Source organism: Oenanthe melanoleuca, chromosome 7, assembly GCF_029582105.1.
Source record: "Oenanthe melanoleuca isolate GR-GAL-2019-014 chromosome 7, OMel1.0, whole genome shotgun sequence".
Taxonomy (NCBI): domain Eukaryota; kingdom Metazoa; phylum Chordata; class Aves; order Passeriformes; family Muscicapidae; genus Oenanthe; species Oenanthe melanoleuca.
The window spans coordinates 13203524-13223279 of NC_079341.1; the positions used below are offsets into that span (position 1 = coordinate 13203524).

General features: G+C 40.9%; 1 protein-coding gene across 1 annotated transcript; it reads right to left on the reverse strand.

Annotated features, from left to right (window-relative positions):
- Window positions 1–4794: 4794 nt before the first annotated feature.
- On the reverse strand, window positions 4795–15402 carry CD28 (CD28 molecule). The gene is made up of 4 exons (XM_056496610.1): window positions 15212–15402; window positions 8644–8997; window positions 8265–8383; window positions 4795–5563 (listed from the first exon to the last, which is right to left on the reverse strand). The coding sequence occupies exons 1-4, from the start codon at window positions 15264–15266 to the stop codon at window positions 5423–5425; spliced, it is 669 nt and encodes a 222-aa protein (XP_056352585.1). The 5' UTR covers window positions 15267–15402; the 3' UTR covers window positions 4795–5422.
- Between the last annotated feature and the right edge of the window lie 4354 nt (window positions 15403–19756).

Here is a 19756-nt window from a genome sequence, read left to right on the forward strand (position 1 = left end):
ACTAATTTGGCAATTATCTAAGCTAGCCTGACTGCTGCTTGTGCCCTGCTGCAGCCCTCCAGGTGAAGGGCTGGCGCTGCTCTCGGGATCGGTGGCCCGCCGAGCGCCTGCTGCGGCCCAGCGGAGCCTTCCTGCAGCGCTGCGGGGGAGCGCGGCCGGCCCCGCTCGGCGTGCGCTCGGCTGAGCGCGGGAAACGCGCTTAGCTCAAGAGCCACTCCGGTCACACACGGGGGCAGAAGGGAGGCTGGATGGGACAGCTTCCTTCTGGCATTTCCTGCCTTTGATTTCTTCATTTCGCAACCTGATCTCTTGTCTTTTAAGGTACTTTAGTATATAATTTCTCAAGCTTCTTTAATTTAGAGGAAAACGATACTATAAAAAGGCTATTTGATCCTCCTACCAGATTGAAATCACTACGTTAATTTCCACAGAACTGTTACTAATTGTTTGCTTGCATCTTTGATTTTGCTGGTTAGGTAGTAATCTTTCCTGCCTGCAAAACTAGATTCGTTCCAACCCATGAGAACATTTCAACCAATTCAGAACAGTTCCCTTGAAGGAGTAAGAAGACAATGAGGAAAAGGAATGTTGTAGCCACATAATGATACAATGGCTATGAAAACGTGGTATTTGAAAATTCCTCATAATTTCAATAGTCAGATGAATGAAATTGAAGAGCTCCTAGTAAGTTTTTGTGACTTAAAGTTATATTTAATTTTTAATAAAACAACAATACCAACAATAGCAACAATAACAACAACAGCAGGAGGGGCAGGAAATAAGAACCAGTGCCTTGATCCTGAAAATCCAGTAAGAAAAAGAAAAAAACAAACAAACAAACAACCCACCACGAATTTGAGATAATTCATTTTTGTTTCTTTGCAAATGGGTTAATATGAAATTGGCAGCCTCTTAATAGTTTGTCAGCCAAATTGGCCACATCATACTATCTGCATGCCCTTGAGGCTGGAATAGTAACATACTATAATGTGATGCTTCAACAAAAGCACCTAATTGTGAAGAATAGTCCATTTGCATCAAGATAGGCAGCTAGTTTCCCTCTCACAGCCACTTAAAGACACTGACTTTAGCTACAAATTATTGCCTAGTACTGTCTTCAGACTTTCCCAGTCTTTACTGGACCTTAAAACAGGATCACAAAGCTAATCCTGTTATCATCCTAACCTGTTTTCTGGTTAGTATGAGTGACTAACAAAATTATGTCTTGGCCTGTGATTCATCTTGCATAATGCATTTTCCAGTCACACAGCAAAAGCCTTGCTGAAAGTGGAAAGATTTGATCTTTAGCACTGAAGCCTTTGCCTGTGTGCTCTTAAAACTCAAGTTTTTTGTACCATGTTTTTATTAGTCAAATAAACCATCAGTAGGCAAAGTTGCTTCTGCTGTCAGAGCATGTCTGCAGGCATAATGGTCTTGGCAATAGCCAAGAACCTGTTATGCACAGGAAATGAAATGTACAGAAATTAAATGCACTATGGGAATTATGTGGTATGTGGGATCTCCACATGGCTGTTTGGCAAAACTGAAAATCTGAAGATGATGGGAAAAATCAAAGGGATGAAAGACCCCCAAACCCTTCAAACAGAAAACATGTACCTATCCAATCACCACATGGCTTCGATCTCCTTCTACTGAGGAGTAATGTGGCATACAAGACAGTCTTTGTGAAGCAAGTAACTTTGTGAAGCAAGGCAAGAAATAAGGCAGGAGTACATGTGGAAGGCTGCACAATTGTGTTAGAGATAATAAATAGGGTGGGTTCCTGAACAGCTGAGTCTGGAATAGAAACGAAACGGAAAAGATGATGCTCAAAGAAGGAAGATATGATATTGTTTGGCAGAGATGCAGGGTTCACATTTCAGAAGAAATAAGAGGCATTTTGGAAAAAAATGTTATGCAGGAAGATGATATTGGAATTTGGAATATTCAGACTAGAAGAAACATCCAAGGCTTTTGGCTTTAGTAATCCTGACCTCCCCAGTGGGGAAGGTTCGAGACCCTGCAGAGCTAACACAGGCTACCTCCTTGGCATTTGTCTTCTGGGGCTTTGGTTCCTGGAAGCAAAGAAGAGCCAGGCTGTTGTATTGTGCTGTGCTGGAGACGTGCACAACAGGAATCAGCATGCAGGGGGCTGGAGCTGCACAACCCCTGGTTGACCCCTTGCAACATATGTTGATTGCTGTTCAGATGTGATGACTGCAGATCAGATGTTCATTTGACACTGAGACCCAAAAGTGGGGGAAAGGAGGATGAAAAATTAAATCACTCTTTGGCATGGTTATATTCATATTTGAATTAAGAATGTGTAAGGCAGAAAACCCTACTGATTTACCTCTGCCCTCCATGAGGGACAGTTTCCAAGTTCAGAACTGCAGCAGAGGGAGGTTTCTTTTTACATCATCCCATAAACAGCATATAGACCCCAAAGGCAGGGCCAGGGAGGGACAGGACTGTCCTGGCATGTTATACATTGCCTAAAACCAGATGGAATAAATTAGGATTGCTGTTTGTCAAATATGCTAATCCATATATGCAGACTCCAGGCTTAACTTGCTTGCTTCTCTGCAAACACTTTCTTTTAGTCCTTTACAGTGGTGGATAAAAGGAATTTACTGGTAACCCATCTCCAGCAGTCTGTAATTCATGTCCCTATAGAGCTTTAATATAACAGCAATGTCCATTTTAGAAGCTGGGACTTCTCATATCCTGATTCTCCTCTTTTTTTTCAATTTAAATTTAGGGTATTCTCTTTACCCCTCTTCCTTTTCTGTCAGTCAAACAAATTAATACTTGTTGCAGATGTTCCAGGACTTACTTTCCAGTATCATGTCATGGGAGCTACCAGTATGTTTTAAATATGAAAAGTACAAAAGTGCTAGGGGAAGGAAAGCAAATTATACTAATATTTTATTTAGAAAGTAATACTTTCCTCTGAATAGCCTCAGGCCTAATACATTCATTCAAGATTTAGTTTACTGCATCTATTTAATAATTTTAAGAGGTTGCTAAAAGTATAATAAAACTCTGGGGAATATAGATGCAATGAAATAAATGCATCCATACCTAAATATGTATATATGCAGTCTACACAAAGAACATTTATTCTGTTTCATAGGTTTGATGTGCATTTGCCATCTCACCTTATACTTGCACTGGAAGTTGTGATTTTCCACAGCACACATGATCATACATGTCATTGTGTCATACAGTGACAGCCTGGAGCTTGATGAGACAGTGCCATACCCTGTCAGAGAGCTGTGCTCAGCCTGGTGCTCTCTGCTGGGAGAGGCTGTGTGCCCCAGCACAGGATCATTCATATCTCCCCTCCAAGAGAGGAGTGAGGTGACAAGGCATTCGCATCCTGCTGTCAGTGCCAGGCTGGGACCGTGCAGCCATGCCCGTGTGTCCTGCCTGGCTCCCTCCCCTCTGCTCTGTGCACGCGTTCCCTGCTGCCTCAGCTGCAGTACAATGGTGCAGTGAGGGCTTTTCAGGAAAAGAGAGTAAAAATTGTACATGGGAAAAATGTCAGCCTTGGGGTGTTTGTGCATGTGGTGAGGGGAAAGGAGAAAAAATAAATAAGACCTTGTCTTTAAGTTTTTTGGTTCAATCATAAGCTTTTGAGTTTGCTGAACCAAACCAGACCAAGGCTCTTGGGGCCTGCTGGGTCCATGACTGGCTTTCATGCTGAAGGCCCAGCACTGCCTCTTGGGCCTTGTTTACCATTGCCATTGGGCTCCCCTGCCCCTGGCTGGGGCAGGGGGCACTTCACTGCTGCTCAGAGGTGGCACAGCACCCTCCAGGAACATGGTTCATGGTGACATAAGACTCATAGTGGAAGATCTGGGGCCCAGTCAGCAAACTCAAATAAAACTTCCAATTTGGAAGTGCCAAAGTTGCTTTCTTGGCTTAAGACATCAAAGCAGATTGTTGTCATGCTTCCACATCTCTACTTTTGTCCTGTCTTCTCAAAGAGAGAATCTTCTTATCCCAGTTTGAAGGAAATTAAATGCTGTACAATCCAATTTTATCAAGGTGGGAATGTGGGGTTTTTTTCTTTTAATTTTTTATTCAGTAGTCTTTAAAAAAATAAACATTGTCTCCTCACTATGAAAAAGGATTTTATGCCAAGGCAACCCCAATTACAATTTAGGATGTCCTGTTACTGTAAATATACGAGATTGAAAGAATGGATCATGTTTTGCTAAAGACTTTGTCCAACTGTGGCATGGAGTGGGCCTGAAGAACATCTTTAGAGAGAAAAGTAACTTCCAGATAACACAAAGTCCCTCAGAGTGCCCAGAGCAGATCCTGCAGATGTTTGAGAACTTGCAGGTCGAATTTCAATGCTAGGAATGAAGAATCCCCTCACATCCCAGACACTTATGGGAAAAGAAATTCAAGTGGTCTTTAGCTGCTTACAAGTCGACCCAGATTTTTGAAAGAGCTCTGGTACAACCTAGGTGCCAGAAGATGTGCATGAATTTTCAGGAGGACTCAGGAAAATACCTTCTGAATTCTCAAATTCAAAAAGTAAAAATCTTCTCAAAATCTGAGCTCTCTGTCTCCTAATGCTTCATATACGATTTTGCATGCCCTTGATGCAGAAGGCAAACTAAAAAGAAATGGGGTTGTTCACGATGAAGACAGATCTTTCTTCCTCTCCCACTTGTCTTGATTTTGTCTTCATGTTGCTTGGTTTTTCAGACTATGGAGTTGCTTGGTCATGACTGCAGATGGCCTTATGAACATTTACAAAGTGTCCAGCCTAAGGACTCAGGTGTTGAAGGTTTATTAATTTTCTATCAGCTTGATTTGTCCTGGCAGATTGTTTGCTCCATAGCCTAATAGCCTGGATGACTTCTGACTGACCTTTTCCTCTTTCTTTTAAGTATGTGTTCTGAACTTCAAACTGCGTCCTGGTCTTGTAGAGAAAAAAGATTATTTTTTACATTTTGCCAGATTTAACAGCAACAATCTGAGGATTACACATACAGGGAAGGAAATTAAAGGTTAACTCTAAGGCAGTAGTTATTGGAAAAGATCAGAAGTTGTGCTTCTTCCAACAGCTGAGTAAAACCACAAATGTTAGGAAGAGACCAGCGCCGAGGTCTGATGCCATCTTTCCATCTTACCCACTGACAACTACCAACACAAGCTGGGCCTCATTTTCAGCCACCATGGAGAAAAATTCTTTTTTTACTTCCCCTCCCTCCACCCCCCTGCCTTTTTATATTTGTTTGTTGGTCTGGATTTCCTTTTAGTAGATCAAAGTTTAGTTAACACTTGCTATGGTGTAGGTGTCCATGATCACTAGCAACAAACATGATGAGAAAATGAGAGGCTGTCCTTCCATGCCCCAGAGCAAGTGGCTGCCTGGAAGCACAGGAGGCTCCAGGCGGGATCAGGGCTGCCAGGAGCGGTACGCGGTGTAGTCTCGTGTTGGTGCATAGGATGGGTATCCCTTGTTCTTCTGGTATATTGGGTGCCGGGGAGTCATGTTCATGTAGTCGCTCTGATGGTACTTCTTATTTTTGGATTTTTGCTGTGGGAGAAGGGTGAAGACAACTGTGAAAACTTTTCATGTTAACTGCTGACAGTTCTGGCTCTAGGTCCTTGTTCAGGGAGGCATGCATATTTGCAAGGCAGCTTCAGGTTTAAATACATTTACAAAAGAATTAGAACACATGTTCTCATCAAATAATCTATGGAATTTGCCCAATCTGAAAGTAAGTCTCCAGCTTATCTGGTGAGAGATTTACAGTGTTAGTTCTTCAGGTAAAGGAATGCTACACACCAAGGATACAAACTGATGCCTTTCACCATCATCTTGCCTCTCTCATCTGTGGAATGATTCAGCAGAAACAAAATTTTTTTTACTATGAAGGCTGTCCTCATTTATTAGGAGGTAAAGAGAAATTAGCTTAACTTAAACAGAATAAGAGCATAAAGAATCAGCCCAGACTATGGTTTTCCTACCATTTACAGCAGTAAGACACAATGCATATATTGTTCTGAACCTTCCTTCAAGGAATGAAAGAATCAGAGCTGATGTTAATCTTTTGTTTCCTTTTCTGGGCCTCAAAAATCTTATTTCCAGTGTTGGATTACTGTTTATAATGCCCCTGTGAGACAAGGGAAGCATCGGCTCTTTCATAAATAAAAGTAGCAGAAGACAGGTTATATAATTTGCCTAAAATCACAGAGGAAATATGTGGCTACAGCAGTATTTCAGTCTCTGACTGCTGCAGGCTGTGCAAAAGGTTGGTGGTTTTTACATAGCTTAAGGCTTTATTGATCAGGGGTAAATAAAGTGCTACCATGCTTTTTTCCTTAATACTGATCATACCCGCTTTTGTAATCTCCTTTTTACTGAAATTTCCTTTCCATATACAGAATTAGTTGCATATGCTGCATATGATGCTGTGGAATTGGAGGTTTGCAGTACAAAATCTGATGGCTGAATTATGTTGTATGTCCAGAATGGGGCAGTTACTATGAAATATTTTAAGTTTTTTAATATTAATGTTATATATATGCAAAGTGTTGAATCTAAGTTACATACTGCTTAAGCCACGTAATGCAGTCAATGCATGTAAAGCATTAGATACAAAAGCTTTATCCCTGTGTGTTCATCTCCATAATACAGGATTTCTAATTCACCTAGGAGGTAGTTTTGCATGGGAGAAAGACATTTTGCTAGCATGAGTGATTGTTGGGCTCTTACAGGATCAGAGACTGCTACTTTTGCAATGGAAAGCAGTTTTTTCTTCAGGGAAGGCAGAACTGTATGAAAATCAACAAATCTTTAGCTGCTTTCAGGAACTGATCAAGCTTGACATGTCTGTCGGGTACTACAATTAAGACCCTTTTTTTACAATTCACAATGTCTTTTAGGCAGCTGTATTTACATTCAACAACACTCTAAATACATTCTCAATCAGAATACATATTATCTGAAGAATACTACCAGTAGTAATAACAGCAGGTAAAAATTGATGCAGCAAACAGCACACATGGCAATGCAGCCTTGTCACCCTTGCTGGGGGCAGGCATGTTAGTGGCAAAGCGTGAAGCCATTAGGTAACAAATGAATATAGCACCGAGAAAATGGTTCAGGTTGTAAATGATGGATTTAAAGCTATAGCATCTCATCTGTGGCACAGCCAGAGCAGTACAGCACTGTAACACCAGCAGCTGCTCTTAATCCTCTCAGCTCTCCTCACAGTCAGCCTCTACAATAGGACACAAAGAAGAACCACTTAACCGGCCTTTGCATTTTCCTGCGGCAGTGCCCCCTTTGATTGTTTTCCATTAGAAATAGCCACAGACTGAGAAAGTGTCCTTTTGTGAAACACTTAGCAGATCTCAAGCTTCAGCTAGCAGTGACAGTGGCTTTCTGTATACGTGCAAGGTTTAACCCGGCAGGGACTCTGAACCCCTTATACAGGCTACCTGGTAATTGTTGTGTTGAAAATTGCTATTTAACAACAAAGGTAGAGTGGAAAAGTCAGAGTGCAAGGAATTGAGTTCTCTGTGTTCAAGTCTTTCTCACTTGGAGTAAGAAGTGTAAGTTGGCTCTCCAGATCACTGTCCTAAGACTTGTCAAAGAAAATGTCCTTCTGCTGCCCCTGTATCACACCAGGAGGAGAACTCCAGAGAGATCAGAAAGCAAAAATTATGAGCCATAAGGCTATCTCAGCTTTCTTACTGTCGATGTACAGACAACATCTGTACATCTCATCTCTACTGAGATCCAGGTGCTCCTGTTCCCTTGTAGTCAAGCTGCCAGAAATAGTGGTTGCTCAAGGGAATTGCTGGATAGGCACAAGACCAGTGCAGATGGTCCTGAGCTGAGGGCTCCCTATGGATTATTTTATTGTAGGTGAGCTCCAATCAGTATAGTCTCAAAGAGTTTTGCCAGAAATGCTTGTAGTTCTAGATTTCCCTGACAGGTTCAGCTGCCAGAGGTGCCCCAGTATTGCTGGTTGCAGGGCACTGCCAACTCTGTGGCATTACTATTTGCTGTAGGACTCTACTGCAGAGGCCTGACTGTCCACCTGGAGAGCATCTGGTGTTTCAGCTCTTTTGGGGTTCACCACGGGTGTGCATACATAGCTGGGATGAAGAAATATTGTCATCCTGTACAGAAGGGGTATCAGTGAATTAGTGGCAAATATGGCAAGTATAGCCTGAGAAATGAACTACTAGAGCATACAGAGCAAAGGAAAAGACAAGTTTCTTACCCAGTAGTTAATACAAGCTGCAGTTATTAGCACACTGTAGAGTGCAAGAATTCCAGTCACTGTTGCCAGAATCCACAAAGGAATTGTAGACTGAGGCTCTTGTATTTGGGTGGGTATCTCTTTAAGGAAAGAGCGAAAAAAACTTTTAAGTACATGAAATTAAAAACATCTATCTCAGCTTTACTCCTTGTTCCAATATGTCATTTTTATTAATCATCATTTTAAGGTCTCTTCTTCAGGAAGTCCACAGCAGGTATGCAGTTTTACCAGGAAATCCAACTTTTTTTTTTTTTTTTAGTAAGGAAACAAACTGCCTCCATCCATTATGTAGGGAGTGCATATAGGGAGGATACTGGCTTACAGAGGTTTCTCAGCTTACCTTTCACATGAATGACAGTTCCGTTGCTCTTCTCATTGTAGACATAAGGGGGTGGATACATGACCTCAATTTTGCAGAAGTAGATGTCAGTTTGGTTGGCATTCATGTTCCAAAGATTGAAGATGACTTTGTTTTTATCATGATCCCCCTGGCAGTTGAATTCTTTATTTGAATTGTTGTTGATTATGGTTGTGTTCCATGAAATAAAGCAAACTTCAACTGAACTGTCCGTTCCTTTGTGTAGCGAAGCTCGAAATTCCTTCCCTGTCCCATTGTAAGTGTAGTTGCAAACTAGAGTTGCAGTTTGGTTAGCTACAATGAGCAAAGGGTGCTGAGCCACTAAAATCTTGTTTTCTGGAAGGGAGGGGAGAAAGTGAGAAAAGCACTTGTTTATAAAATATAGTAAGAGACTTCAGAACCACACATCCTCCCATGCAACTCTTCTCCATCTCTCCTCTCCCCTGCTGACACTCCCTACCAGGGAGTGCAAAACCACCCATCTGCAGAAGCTGTTTCTCACAGGAGCTATTGTTCACCAACCCACCTGTATGTAAATAATTACACAGTCTCTAGGGGAGACTATGAGATCAAGACTGTTTTTCTTCCGAGTCAGAATGCTAGGAGAGGCAGTGGCCTGTGATTAAGATTTAACAACAGAGCTCAGAAGGCTAGTCTGCATCTGTGTGCATGTATGTATACGTAAGACCATCTAAGTCTTTACTCAGCAAGCAGTTTCCCAGGAAACATTATGGAATGAAGATACTATGAATTGACATGCAGACAGATAAGAGAATATTATTAATGCATTTGCTTTTTAATTCAAGGACTCCTGAAGAGTTTGCAGGTGGATTTGCTGAACCATTTCAAGGGTTTAGACCTCAGGCAATGAACACTAAAAGCATGAATTGCTATCATTTTAATGTAAAATAACTAATTTCTCTAGCTAACAGCTGTAGTAGATTCTTAATCTCTCAAAGGACTCAGGAGCTGGCTAATTTGACACTGCATTGGCACTTAGCACTTAAACGGCCCAAAAAAACCCTGTCACATAAATGTATAATTGAATTTTAATTGACCAGACTGATACATAAACAGGAAATGTTTTCTGACATGTAGACCTCTGTGCTATCATCTGCCAAACAACGAAACACCGCAAGGGACTATGCAGAAAGACAACTTCTTCGAAGAAAAATCATCCTATACAAATGAGGCCCTTCTTTTCAAGTGATGATCCCTAAGTAAGAGGAAGGGAGATGTGGCTTTGAAGCTAGAGACTTGCCAAACCTTTTACATGACTGCTTAAGTCTTTATGCAAGCTCAGTTCCTATGAGATTTGGATAGTCTTTTACAGATCCCTGAGAATCACTGTGGCTGTTAGAATGACAATTGTATCTCTTGTACTCAAAATGTGGTGGAAACCTAGATTCTTCCTACTTAATCCCTGTGGTGAGATGTCAAAAAGGCTAGTAAGAGAAATGAAGTGGGAAGGAGGCCAGATCCATAATGCCCAGAAAACTAGTGTTTAAAACTGTTTTCAACAATATTTAGGACCAAGTGATGTTTTCTGTATTCATGCCTGCACAAGAAGATGAAGTACCCCAGCCTCTTGAGCAGGATACTCCTTTGGGATGAATGTGGTCCAGGGAAAAAAGTAAACTCAAGAAGATCCTTGAGATGGCCAGGACTAGTGGTAGGGTGTGGGCAGTAAAAACAACCTTTGGCTAGCAACAACCTTTAGCTAGGTCCTCCGGTTGCCAGTAGAACTTGTGAAACTACTGAAGTTGTTAATTTTCTCATTGAAAGTCTCATTTACCAGCTCTTGCTTCAAATGACAGGAGGAGATGTGAGACAGGGAATGCTCTACTGCTTCATCTTTAGCAAAGAAATATTGCAGCCTATCCTCCTGGGGTCTCTGTGCTCAACATTGTTAGTGAGGGGTTGGAGGGGAGCTCATAGCAGCTCTGAAATCCCGTGTTTTCAGGCAACCAAAACACTGTGAAACTCTGAATGAAGGATAACATTTCCAGGCTTTCCAGCAGAAAGAGACAAGATCTGTGAATCCTAGGACAGAGTGGCAAAGTAAGAACAGAGAAGGTGAGTCTTTACTCAAGGTGGCGCCTGTGGTGACTTTTCATCAAAATGAAGACATTTCAGCAAAACAATTCAGTTTCCTTGAATCAGCATTTTCCGACACATAGGCTTATAAGGCATTCTAGTAAGGGGTGAGGTTTGGATTCCACCCCTTCAGATACCTCCCCTTTTGTTGGCCAGAAAATTGCTCTTTGGCCTACATGGCAACTTGCAAATCTGCAGTAGAACTGTTCCACCTTTAGCACAGCAGAATTCTACACATCTCATTTGAGACAGTTATTCTACTGCTTTGCAGTATTTGTGCACTACTACAACTCTGATTGTCACAGGGACTGAATACACCTTCAGGGGAAACCTTTTCTGTCTCAGATTTGACAAACAAAATAGGGTCCCAGAACAGACAGAAGTGTTACACTTTGAAAAGTGCTTGCCTGTTTTCTTTGCAAGTACTTACAGAAAACTAATGGATATTTATTGCTCAGCCTGATCATATTTTCTCTGTGGCCAGACGAAAGTCAAACACTGAAAAGCTCATCACTGAGGGACTCCTTTCAGACGTTTTTTAGACTCTTCTGCAGAACCCAATGACTTAACCCCATCTCTTTTGCTGTCATCAGCTAACCTGGATTCCTGATGTTTAGACCTGTGCTTTATACCTTGAGCTCCACTGTTTAACTACAGCTCTGGACTATTTATATCCCTGCCATGATACAGTGCTAGTTGGCAATCAGTCTCTTTTGATACACTCACCTAAAATGATAATTTTCTTCAATTTATTTTCACCTCTTGGATTTATAATCCAATCTGTTTGCCTCATCTTGCAGGCTAGGCTTGATAACCCAGCTCTGTGCGGCTGTTGCTGGGATGCAGACTGGCTGAGCAGTGGGCAAAAGCTCATTTGTGGGTCATTAAATGAAGACAGCTCCTACATGGCTAAGCACCCAAATTCATTTCACAAAGTGGCTCTACTAGTTCAAATCTAAATTAAAGGAGATATTTTTGTTTCCTTTTATAGCAAGAACTCATTAGCAGCTCATTAATTGGTTGGGCTGCAATGCCAACAGGGGCAAGGCAAGCTTACCCCACTGGCATGTTGGACAAGCCCTGCTGTCGTCCTGCTCCTCTGGACTTGGAGGTTTTTTTGAATTGAAGAAAGTCAGTCATGCTAAAATGTGTGCTAGTTTCATGGAGAAGACAGAATAATGCCTAACATCCCCCACTTCACTTGTGATCTGCATAGGATTTGACTACATTCTTAGTAGCATCTAACCCATTCTGAGCAAACATGGGCTGAGGCTGCTTTTGCCTTCACAGAGACAGTTTTTGCTCCTAAGTGTCACTTTGGGTTTGTTAAATGGTGACACTCTGAAACATTTAGTAGGTGTTTCCATTCTCCTAAATAGGGTTATGATTGCCACTTCAGATCTGTGTTCAGTCATGCTGTGTAGTTATAAGTATCTATATGTTGGCCTTACCCAGCCAGGAAAATAGCAGTTATGAAAAATTGTTTACAGTTTCAAAAAGTAGGGGCTTTAAAAATTTAAAATCATTTCAGTCAGTGTGCACAAGCTGCAAGCCTTCTCAGGATCTTAGGATTTATATGCAATGGTGTGTAAGATCTCTGAATGCTTGTTAAGCTTTGTTATAGATTATTTGTAGTGCTAGACTTTTCTTGTAATCACATGTGAGGGGGTTTGGGATCATGAAACAAAATGCCATCCATCTATAATATCTGTAAAATACTGACTCTCTGATCATCGAACCTGATGCAAGCAAAACTTCATTGAAGTTTTCTATTTTTTCTATTCACCAAGAAAGAGAAATAAAGTTAACAAAGTATGGAAAATAACTATTTTGAGATGTTGTTTTTTTCTTTCTCCAGAACTCTTCATGAATCATCATCAGCTATTGGAAAAAAATATTCTGCTAAAATATTTAGTACTCTTCTTCCTTTTTTATGCCAGTTGACTTCAAGAAGCTATTTTCCAGAGCAAGGTATTTAAGATAAGTTGACATTTTTGTAAGCACAGGAAAGAAATGGCCTACCTAATTCCCTGGGGGGATAGGGAAAAACCTAACTGAAAAAACAAAGGAATTTCTTAAGCCACAGGCAGAAAGGCACACAGATATGTTAAAAGCAAAGCTTTTTTTTTTCTTCTGCTGGTGTATTGTTCAATTACGCTTACTCTTCTTTCCTAGGTAGAAGGGTCTTTCTCTTTTATTTTGGTTCGAGGCCACCCAGCTGTGTGTCTGATGTGCAGCTGGGGGATCCTCTCCTTCTGGCCCTTACAGACCTGCTTTCTGCTCAACTTTCCTGCTTTGCTGCGAGTACTGCAGGCAGCACAGTACTCCAGAAAGCCCAGGTGACACTCTTGCTTTAATCAAACCCAGTGTGAGCACAGGGGTTTTTCTTGGCAGTTTGTGATTTATTTTTTTAAAACAAGAACTAGTTGATGTCATCCTACCCTCAGCTAACCTTTCCTCATCTATCTTTTGCATTCCGGTAATCTTGGTAGGTTAGAGGTTGATTTTAACCACCAAAGACCATAAGCCAGAAGGTTATGTGGATAGTAAAAAGATGAGGTCAATTGTGGTACACCGCAGTGGGAACCTGCTTATATTAGTTATTTCACAAAATACTAGACATTTGATATAGCTACTTCTCTGACAGACCACAGCAAGTTAATTACTTAGCCAAAAGAAGGGGAGGGGGATAAACTTTGTAAACATTAGTGTTTCTGCAAAAGGAAAATGACTAAACGAGTATTTTAAGTCCCTTTCTATGATTTAAACTCGATCTGCAGCAGCCACCGATACAGTCTAACAACAGGACTAATTCTGTTGATTTTCCCAAACCAAAATACCTGAGGCTTATCATGCACTTCACAGCTTGAGGAAGTGCTGCAGGGTTTTGACCTGCCTTAATATTTTCCATTTACTAAGGACCAATCATCTTGAAAATGAAGAGTGAAGAAAATAGTTGGGGAAAGGATGAGCCCTGAGAAGCAAATGACCTCATGTGCTTCTCTTTAAGAAGCTGAACAGTCTTGGTGAGTCTGTTGGAGAAACACAAGTTCTTCATGCAAAGCAAGTGTATATATGTCTATAAAACCATGGCGTAACACCTGTGTCTGAGAACCACACACTGTAATTTATTTTGTTGCAATTCAAAAGCACTGCTTAAAAGCTGTTTACACCTCATGGAAATGCGTTCAGAACTGTTAACCTACTGCTGATACTTATCCCCTTCTGGAATTAGTGTCTTCTTTGATAATCCAGAGACCTGCTGTGGAAATAATTATGATATTGCAAACACAGAATTATAAAAATGGGAAAGGACAAGGAAGAAAAAAATGATGATTTCTTCAAGAAATGTAGATTAGAGAGTCATGCAAACTAAAATGCCCTCACTGAGGAAAAGAATTATGGAAAAATAATGTAGAAATAAGAAAAAAGTAGATTCAATTGAATCTCTGATAGTAGAAAATGTTACTTTTTAAGATGTTCTCTGTTAAAAATTTTGTATTGGAAACCAGATTTTTCTTCCTATCTGCAACTTCCTTGGAAAATACAAAACACTGATGTTTGGAGAAGACGCAATATCAACAGTTCACAGCAGGCAGTCTGAAAAATTGTCTGTCTGAAGATTATCATAGCAAAATCCAGCATCCCTTGCTTTGCATTTTAATGTACCCATTGGAAAGACCTGTTAGGTCTGAACATAGGAACACTGCATCACCAAGCCAGCACCAAGATAAATACCCTCAGCCACACCAACTGAAGAGTCAGGAAGATTCACTAAGAATCAGGATTTCAAAAATCACAAGATTTTTTTTCCTGAAGATCTTCAGAAAGAAACTAGATGTCTGGTAAGCAGCAGTGAATCACTAAACAGTGCAAAAATCAGAAACTTGGCAAGTCCCATCCTCCCATATTTGAACTCAGTAAGCAACTCTGCTTTTGGGCATTTATTTGCTAATCCTGTGAGGATGTCATTGTACTCACTCCAGAGCCCATGACACCAAGGCAGGCCATGGGGGAACATAAAGCTTTACAAGCAGATTTGGGGATGTGGAGAGTCTGCCCCGAGACAAGCGCTGGCACCAGGTCCGCTCAGACCTGCTGCCCCCAAGAAAAGGCACTTGTGAGCAGAACTCATAAAGCCCAGGAGGCAGGTGAAATAAACACCCTTCTACCTAGGCATGCAATTTCTAAATGGATCTAGAGAGAAGTCAAATTAAAAGAAAGCTCTTGGGTCATGTCTTGGAGGGATACTTGTGGCAGGAGAAAAATTGTCCTCTTGGTTATATAAAGTTGATCTGTTTGCAGACTCAGCAGCATACTGCCTCTGCCCTTTCATCCAAACAGGAGTAATCTGTGCAAAATTAATTCAGAGCTATACCAGACCTTCTACCCCCTGATGATCAAAGTGAGAAAAAATAAGGGAAAGGATTGAAATGCAGGGGGTTTTTGTTACCTGTTACATCAGCAGTGGGGATGAAGCAGAGCACCACGAGGATCCCCAGGAGCATGGTGCTATGGTGGGCCTGCTGCCTTGTCTCCACCCACTGCAGGCGCTGCCAGGACTGCCAGGGCCCCACAGCACCAGCCTTCCTTCCTTGTGGGGCCAGGCTGCACCCTTAGGTGCTCACACAGTTTCTCTCCTCCTCCCTCTGCAGCACATGATACACAGCCAAGTAAAACTACTGTAACGGCAATGCTTGAACAGGAAGTTAAATTGTTTGATGATGTTACTCTAAGGAAGTTGCCTGTGCAAAGTTCAGTAATGCTTAAAAGGTGCTGGAAGCCTGCATTTCAAGATAGGGACTGTCAGCCCTGCATTGCAAGGTGTGGTTTTGTTTGGGGCTCTGCAGGGCTGCTCCTGTCAGGGAGGAATGGACTTTCCTAGGGATGCAGTGCCCTTTATTTACCAAGAGTATGTACACATGTACACTGGTTACAAGCTCCTGGTGGTCAGATCTGGCCCCTCAGGAAGCTGGGTTCTCAGGAATCTTCACCTTTCCTCACTCCTAGGAGCAGAAATCTTCCTCTTTTGGCCTGCCGTGTTACTTCTGCCTCTTTCCCCAACCCCTAAGAACACTGACATATTTTGGCAGTAGTTTGTTCATACTCATTTCTCTGCATCTGTTTGTTGCCTTGAATGCAGAGCCAATAGTGCAGGAAATTGTGATCTGGAATACCTTCACATTTTGACAAATGCCCCAATTTATGAATGAATGCAACTGTAATCCAATTAACATCCTTAGATGTAAAGGCAGCAAGCACATTGCTCAATCAGTGCTTCCATGGAGGCCTTCTTATGTAAAGTCTTTTCTTCAGCTCATCAGGTAAATACTCTCTCTTCCTTTGCTTTGCAAGCTCAATGTCACCTCTTCACTTGCAAGAGTAGGTTGTGAAAGCCAGATGATGGCATTTATAACCATGAGGAGCTCTGGTTATTAACTATTTCTTTGGTCCACCAAAGTAGAAATACATAACTGTATGAATGCCTGTCACTGTCTTTGATTTATTTGAGAGAAAAGGGAAGGTATTTAGCAGGAAGGCTTTCAAGACAATTGGGTGGTTACAGAAAGGGATGAAGGACCATGTGTTATTCTTTCATATCCCTTAGTATCTGAAGCCTTTAGACCATGTTTTATCAGAAATTCCAAATGCAGTTTATGAGTGGCCTTAGCTGGTATATTTATTTACAGTCTAGAAATTTAAACAATTTTTTTTTTCATGATCAGTGTTAGTTGCCCACAATACTGAAAGTTTTGGAATTTCCTCAAATTAATTAAAAAGTACAAAAGAGAAAAAAATAAGATTCTCTCTTTCTTAGCCCACTTTTGTGGTACCTAGATAAATGTCCTGACTTTTTTTTTTTTTTGAGTCATATGAGTGTACCTGCAGTTACCAATTAAATAGTCCCAGCTTAACTTGTAGTGAGAATCCCTCAAAAAAGTGACAAAATTCAGTACCTTTTTGCTGAGTTGCTGCCATAAAGATGAAAACCCACTGCTGGCTCTGGTAACATCTTATGCCTCTGGTAGCTCAACTTACACAATCTGCGTCATCTTGGCTGTCAGATCCTTTCTGTAATTGGAATATGGACTGGAAATGTACAAGAAGTGCATTGTACCCTCATCCCAGAATTAGCAGAATATATTGCAGAGAGAGAGTTACAGCTGTTAATTTCCCTGGCATACATTGGCAAAGGGGCACCATTCAGGTGGAAACCAGATTATGGAAACAGCAGGAGGAGATCCTGCTCTAAGAATACCGTTAAAAAAACAGTGTCCACTCTTTGGGTGAGGTCCTGTTTATTCCCTTCCATCCTTTTATGCTCCTCATGTGCCTCTCCCCTTGTGAGGACAGACCATGGCACTGATTGCAAAAAGGAACTGGACTGGTGGAATGGAGGAGAGGAAAAAGGGGCAATTATCCACTGTAGCTCTGGAGACCAAGCTGTGGTGAATCATTTCTCTATGTATTGGTGGGTTACCAGTATTGCCCTTTTCAGAGCTTCTTATTTTCGTTGTGATTTTAGTTTTCTTCTTTGATCTCTGGAGTAAGGAAGGGTGCTTTTCTTCCCCAAAATAGCTTTTGGCTCATCTGCACTTTTTGGTTTTCTAGGATTTTAAAACCCATGTGTTCCTAAGGGTATGGCTCTTTTCCTTCTCAAAATTGCATCTCTTCCTCTAATTTAAACAGTTAGTTTCCAATCACTTAGATACTTGGCTTTGCCGCTTCACATGTGTGATCTTTTTATTTTGCCAAAATTATCCTGAGGGCTGGGGAAGAAGATATTTTAGCTTTTAGCAAGCCATCTTGTACTTAGGAAAAACCACATAAAAGTTTATCTAGGAAAAAGGAATGTGCGAAAATGTCTGTAGGTATGGCCTCACTCTTAAATTTTTATTATTCTCCCACCTCTTGAAATATCTCTCCTTCTATATCCTGAGCATTACCCAAAGGTGCTCTGCAGCAACATTAATTCAGGCAGTATTGACTTCTATTCTTACCCCATTTTCCATTCATATTTCAGTCTGTTGAGTCTGTCTGTACACTGGCAGACAGGATCTGCTTGCTGTCACAGCAATGGAAATCCAGACTAACATTGTAACTTTAGTAGAACTAGAGTTGTGAGAGCATTGAGAGAGCTAAAAATGCCATTTGGCCATGTTTGGGAAAAAGAATGTTTCCACCCCATCACAAAATGGCTGAAATTGCAGTCCTAAAGAAGTAAATTAAAGGTTTGTAAATAGTTTTCCAGGGTACACAAGAATCTAGAGTATGAGTTTGGGCTTTTTACTCATCACTGTATGTAAATAAAACAACAGACTAGATATTTGATCATAGCTTTTCATGCCTACTCTTAAAAAATCAAGCACTGACAGGAGTGATGACCTGAGTTTCAGAGAAATCTAGCAGGATCTAGTATGGTTTCTGAAGGAAAATATTCTTTTAAAAGGTTTCTGAAGGATATTTCTGGATATCTTTAAGAGTACCAAGAAATCCCAAGCAGGCTGCCAGTTTGCCTTTACATTAAAGAATGAGGAGGTAATGACCCACGTATACTCAGCCAAGTGTTCAGCTGTTAAAGTCAAGAAAGATATTTCAGATTTGTTATGATTAAACAAGTGGATAGTTTAGAAGGTAATTTTAAAATAAATGAAGCCTCCCTTCAGTCATTGGAAGCTGCATAGTGCCATTATTGTTCCCAGCACATACTCCTGTTCTCAAGCAAATAAAAATGTATATGCATACTAGAAGAATATGTGCATCAATATACTAACATTCACTAATTTCTCTCACTCGAGTCTGATGGGAGACAGTAGGTCTCTAAAATTTCCTTTTAACTACTATAGACAATTAACTTTTATGTTGCTATACTGTCCTGCAACTACAAAGTAAGATTAAATTTAACAGTTGTCTGAGAGACTCTTCCTCTTACTTCCCTACCATAAAGAATCATGGCACAGACCTCAAGTGAGTAGTCTAGGTAGGTGTTCTTTTACTTGTTCTGCATGCTTGTATGCTGTCAGCTGCCAAAGTTAATGCTTTCTTTCTTACAACTGCAATTCTTAAGACATCTCGATTCTTCTGCCGCTGCTCCGAGTAATGATTTGTTTTGAACAGTGCTATGCAGCCTTGGTACAGATGGAAGGCTGATTCTTTCACATCTAGCTTAAAAGCAAGTGTGCTTTAACTAGCTGCTGTAGAGGTGCAGAAGTAGGGTGACACAAAGAGTGTAACAAACTGACATGTTATTCTTAACTAGGAAGACAGTAAATGATGCATGTTGTTCACCTCCTACTATGTCCAGTAAGTTGGCCCAAGGAGTTATGTTGTACTTGTCACCTGAAGCTCTTCAAAAAATGACATGTTGTTACCTTTACTTTACAGATGGAGAATGGAATCACAGCAAGATGAAGAGACATGCCCAAGGATGTGCCTTAGGTTAGTGGCAGAGCTAGGAACCTCTATGAATAGCCCTGGTAAGCTGTGTAACTTGCAAGGTCTGACAAGTTTTCTAATGGCCTTCATTCCATGTTGTCATTTCCCATGCACACTGATGAATTTTCACTATGATCCAAGTGTTTTTATATCCTTTTTTTCTGTGAGTCCAGGCATCTTCATATCAGAAGTGCAAGCATTACCTTAGAAGGAAATATCAATGTACTCCTGAGAGGGAATTTTTTAAGTTGTTTTTCTGTAACTTAAAATGTTACAACTGATGTCTGGTACATAGGAATCTTCCAGGGCCGGAACTAAATATGATGTGTCACGGTGGAAAGGGAACTTTCTCTTTTGGAAAGATGTGAAATTTTTGTTTCCAGCCCTCAATATGGCAGTCCTAATATGTCACTAACATAGGACTAAGCGCTGCCATCAAACACATACAAACCTGAAAGAGAGCTTGAGAGAATGCTTCCCTACTTGGAGAAAGAAACATTTCCTTTACAGACTGAATATTTTTAATGCTAGCCGATGAAGCTGTTCATTAGTGCTTGTTGGG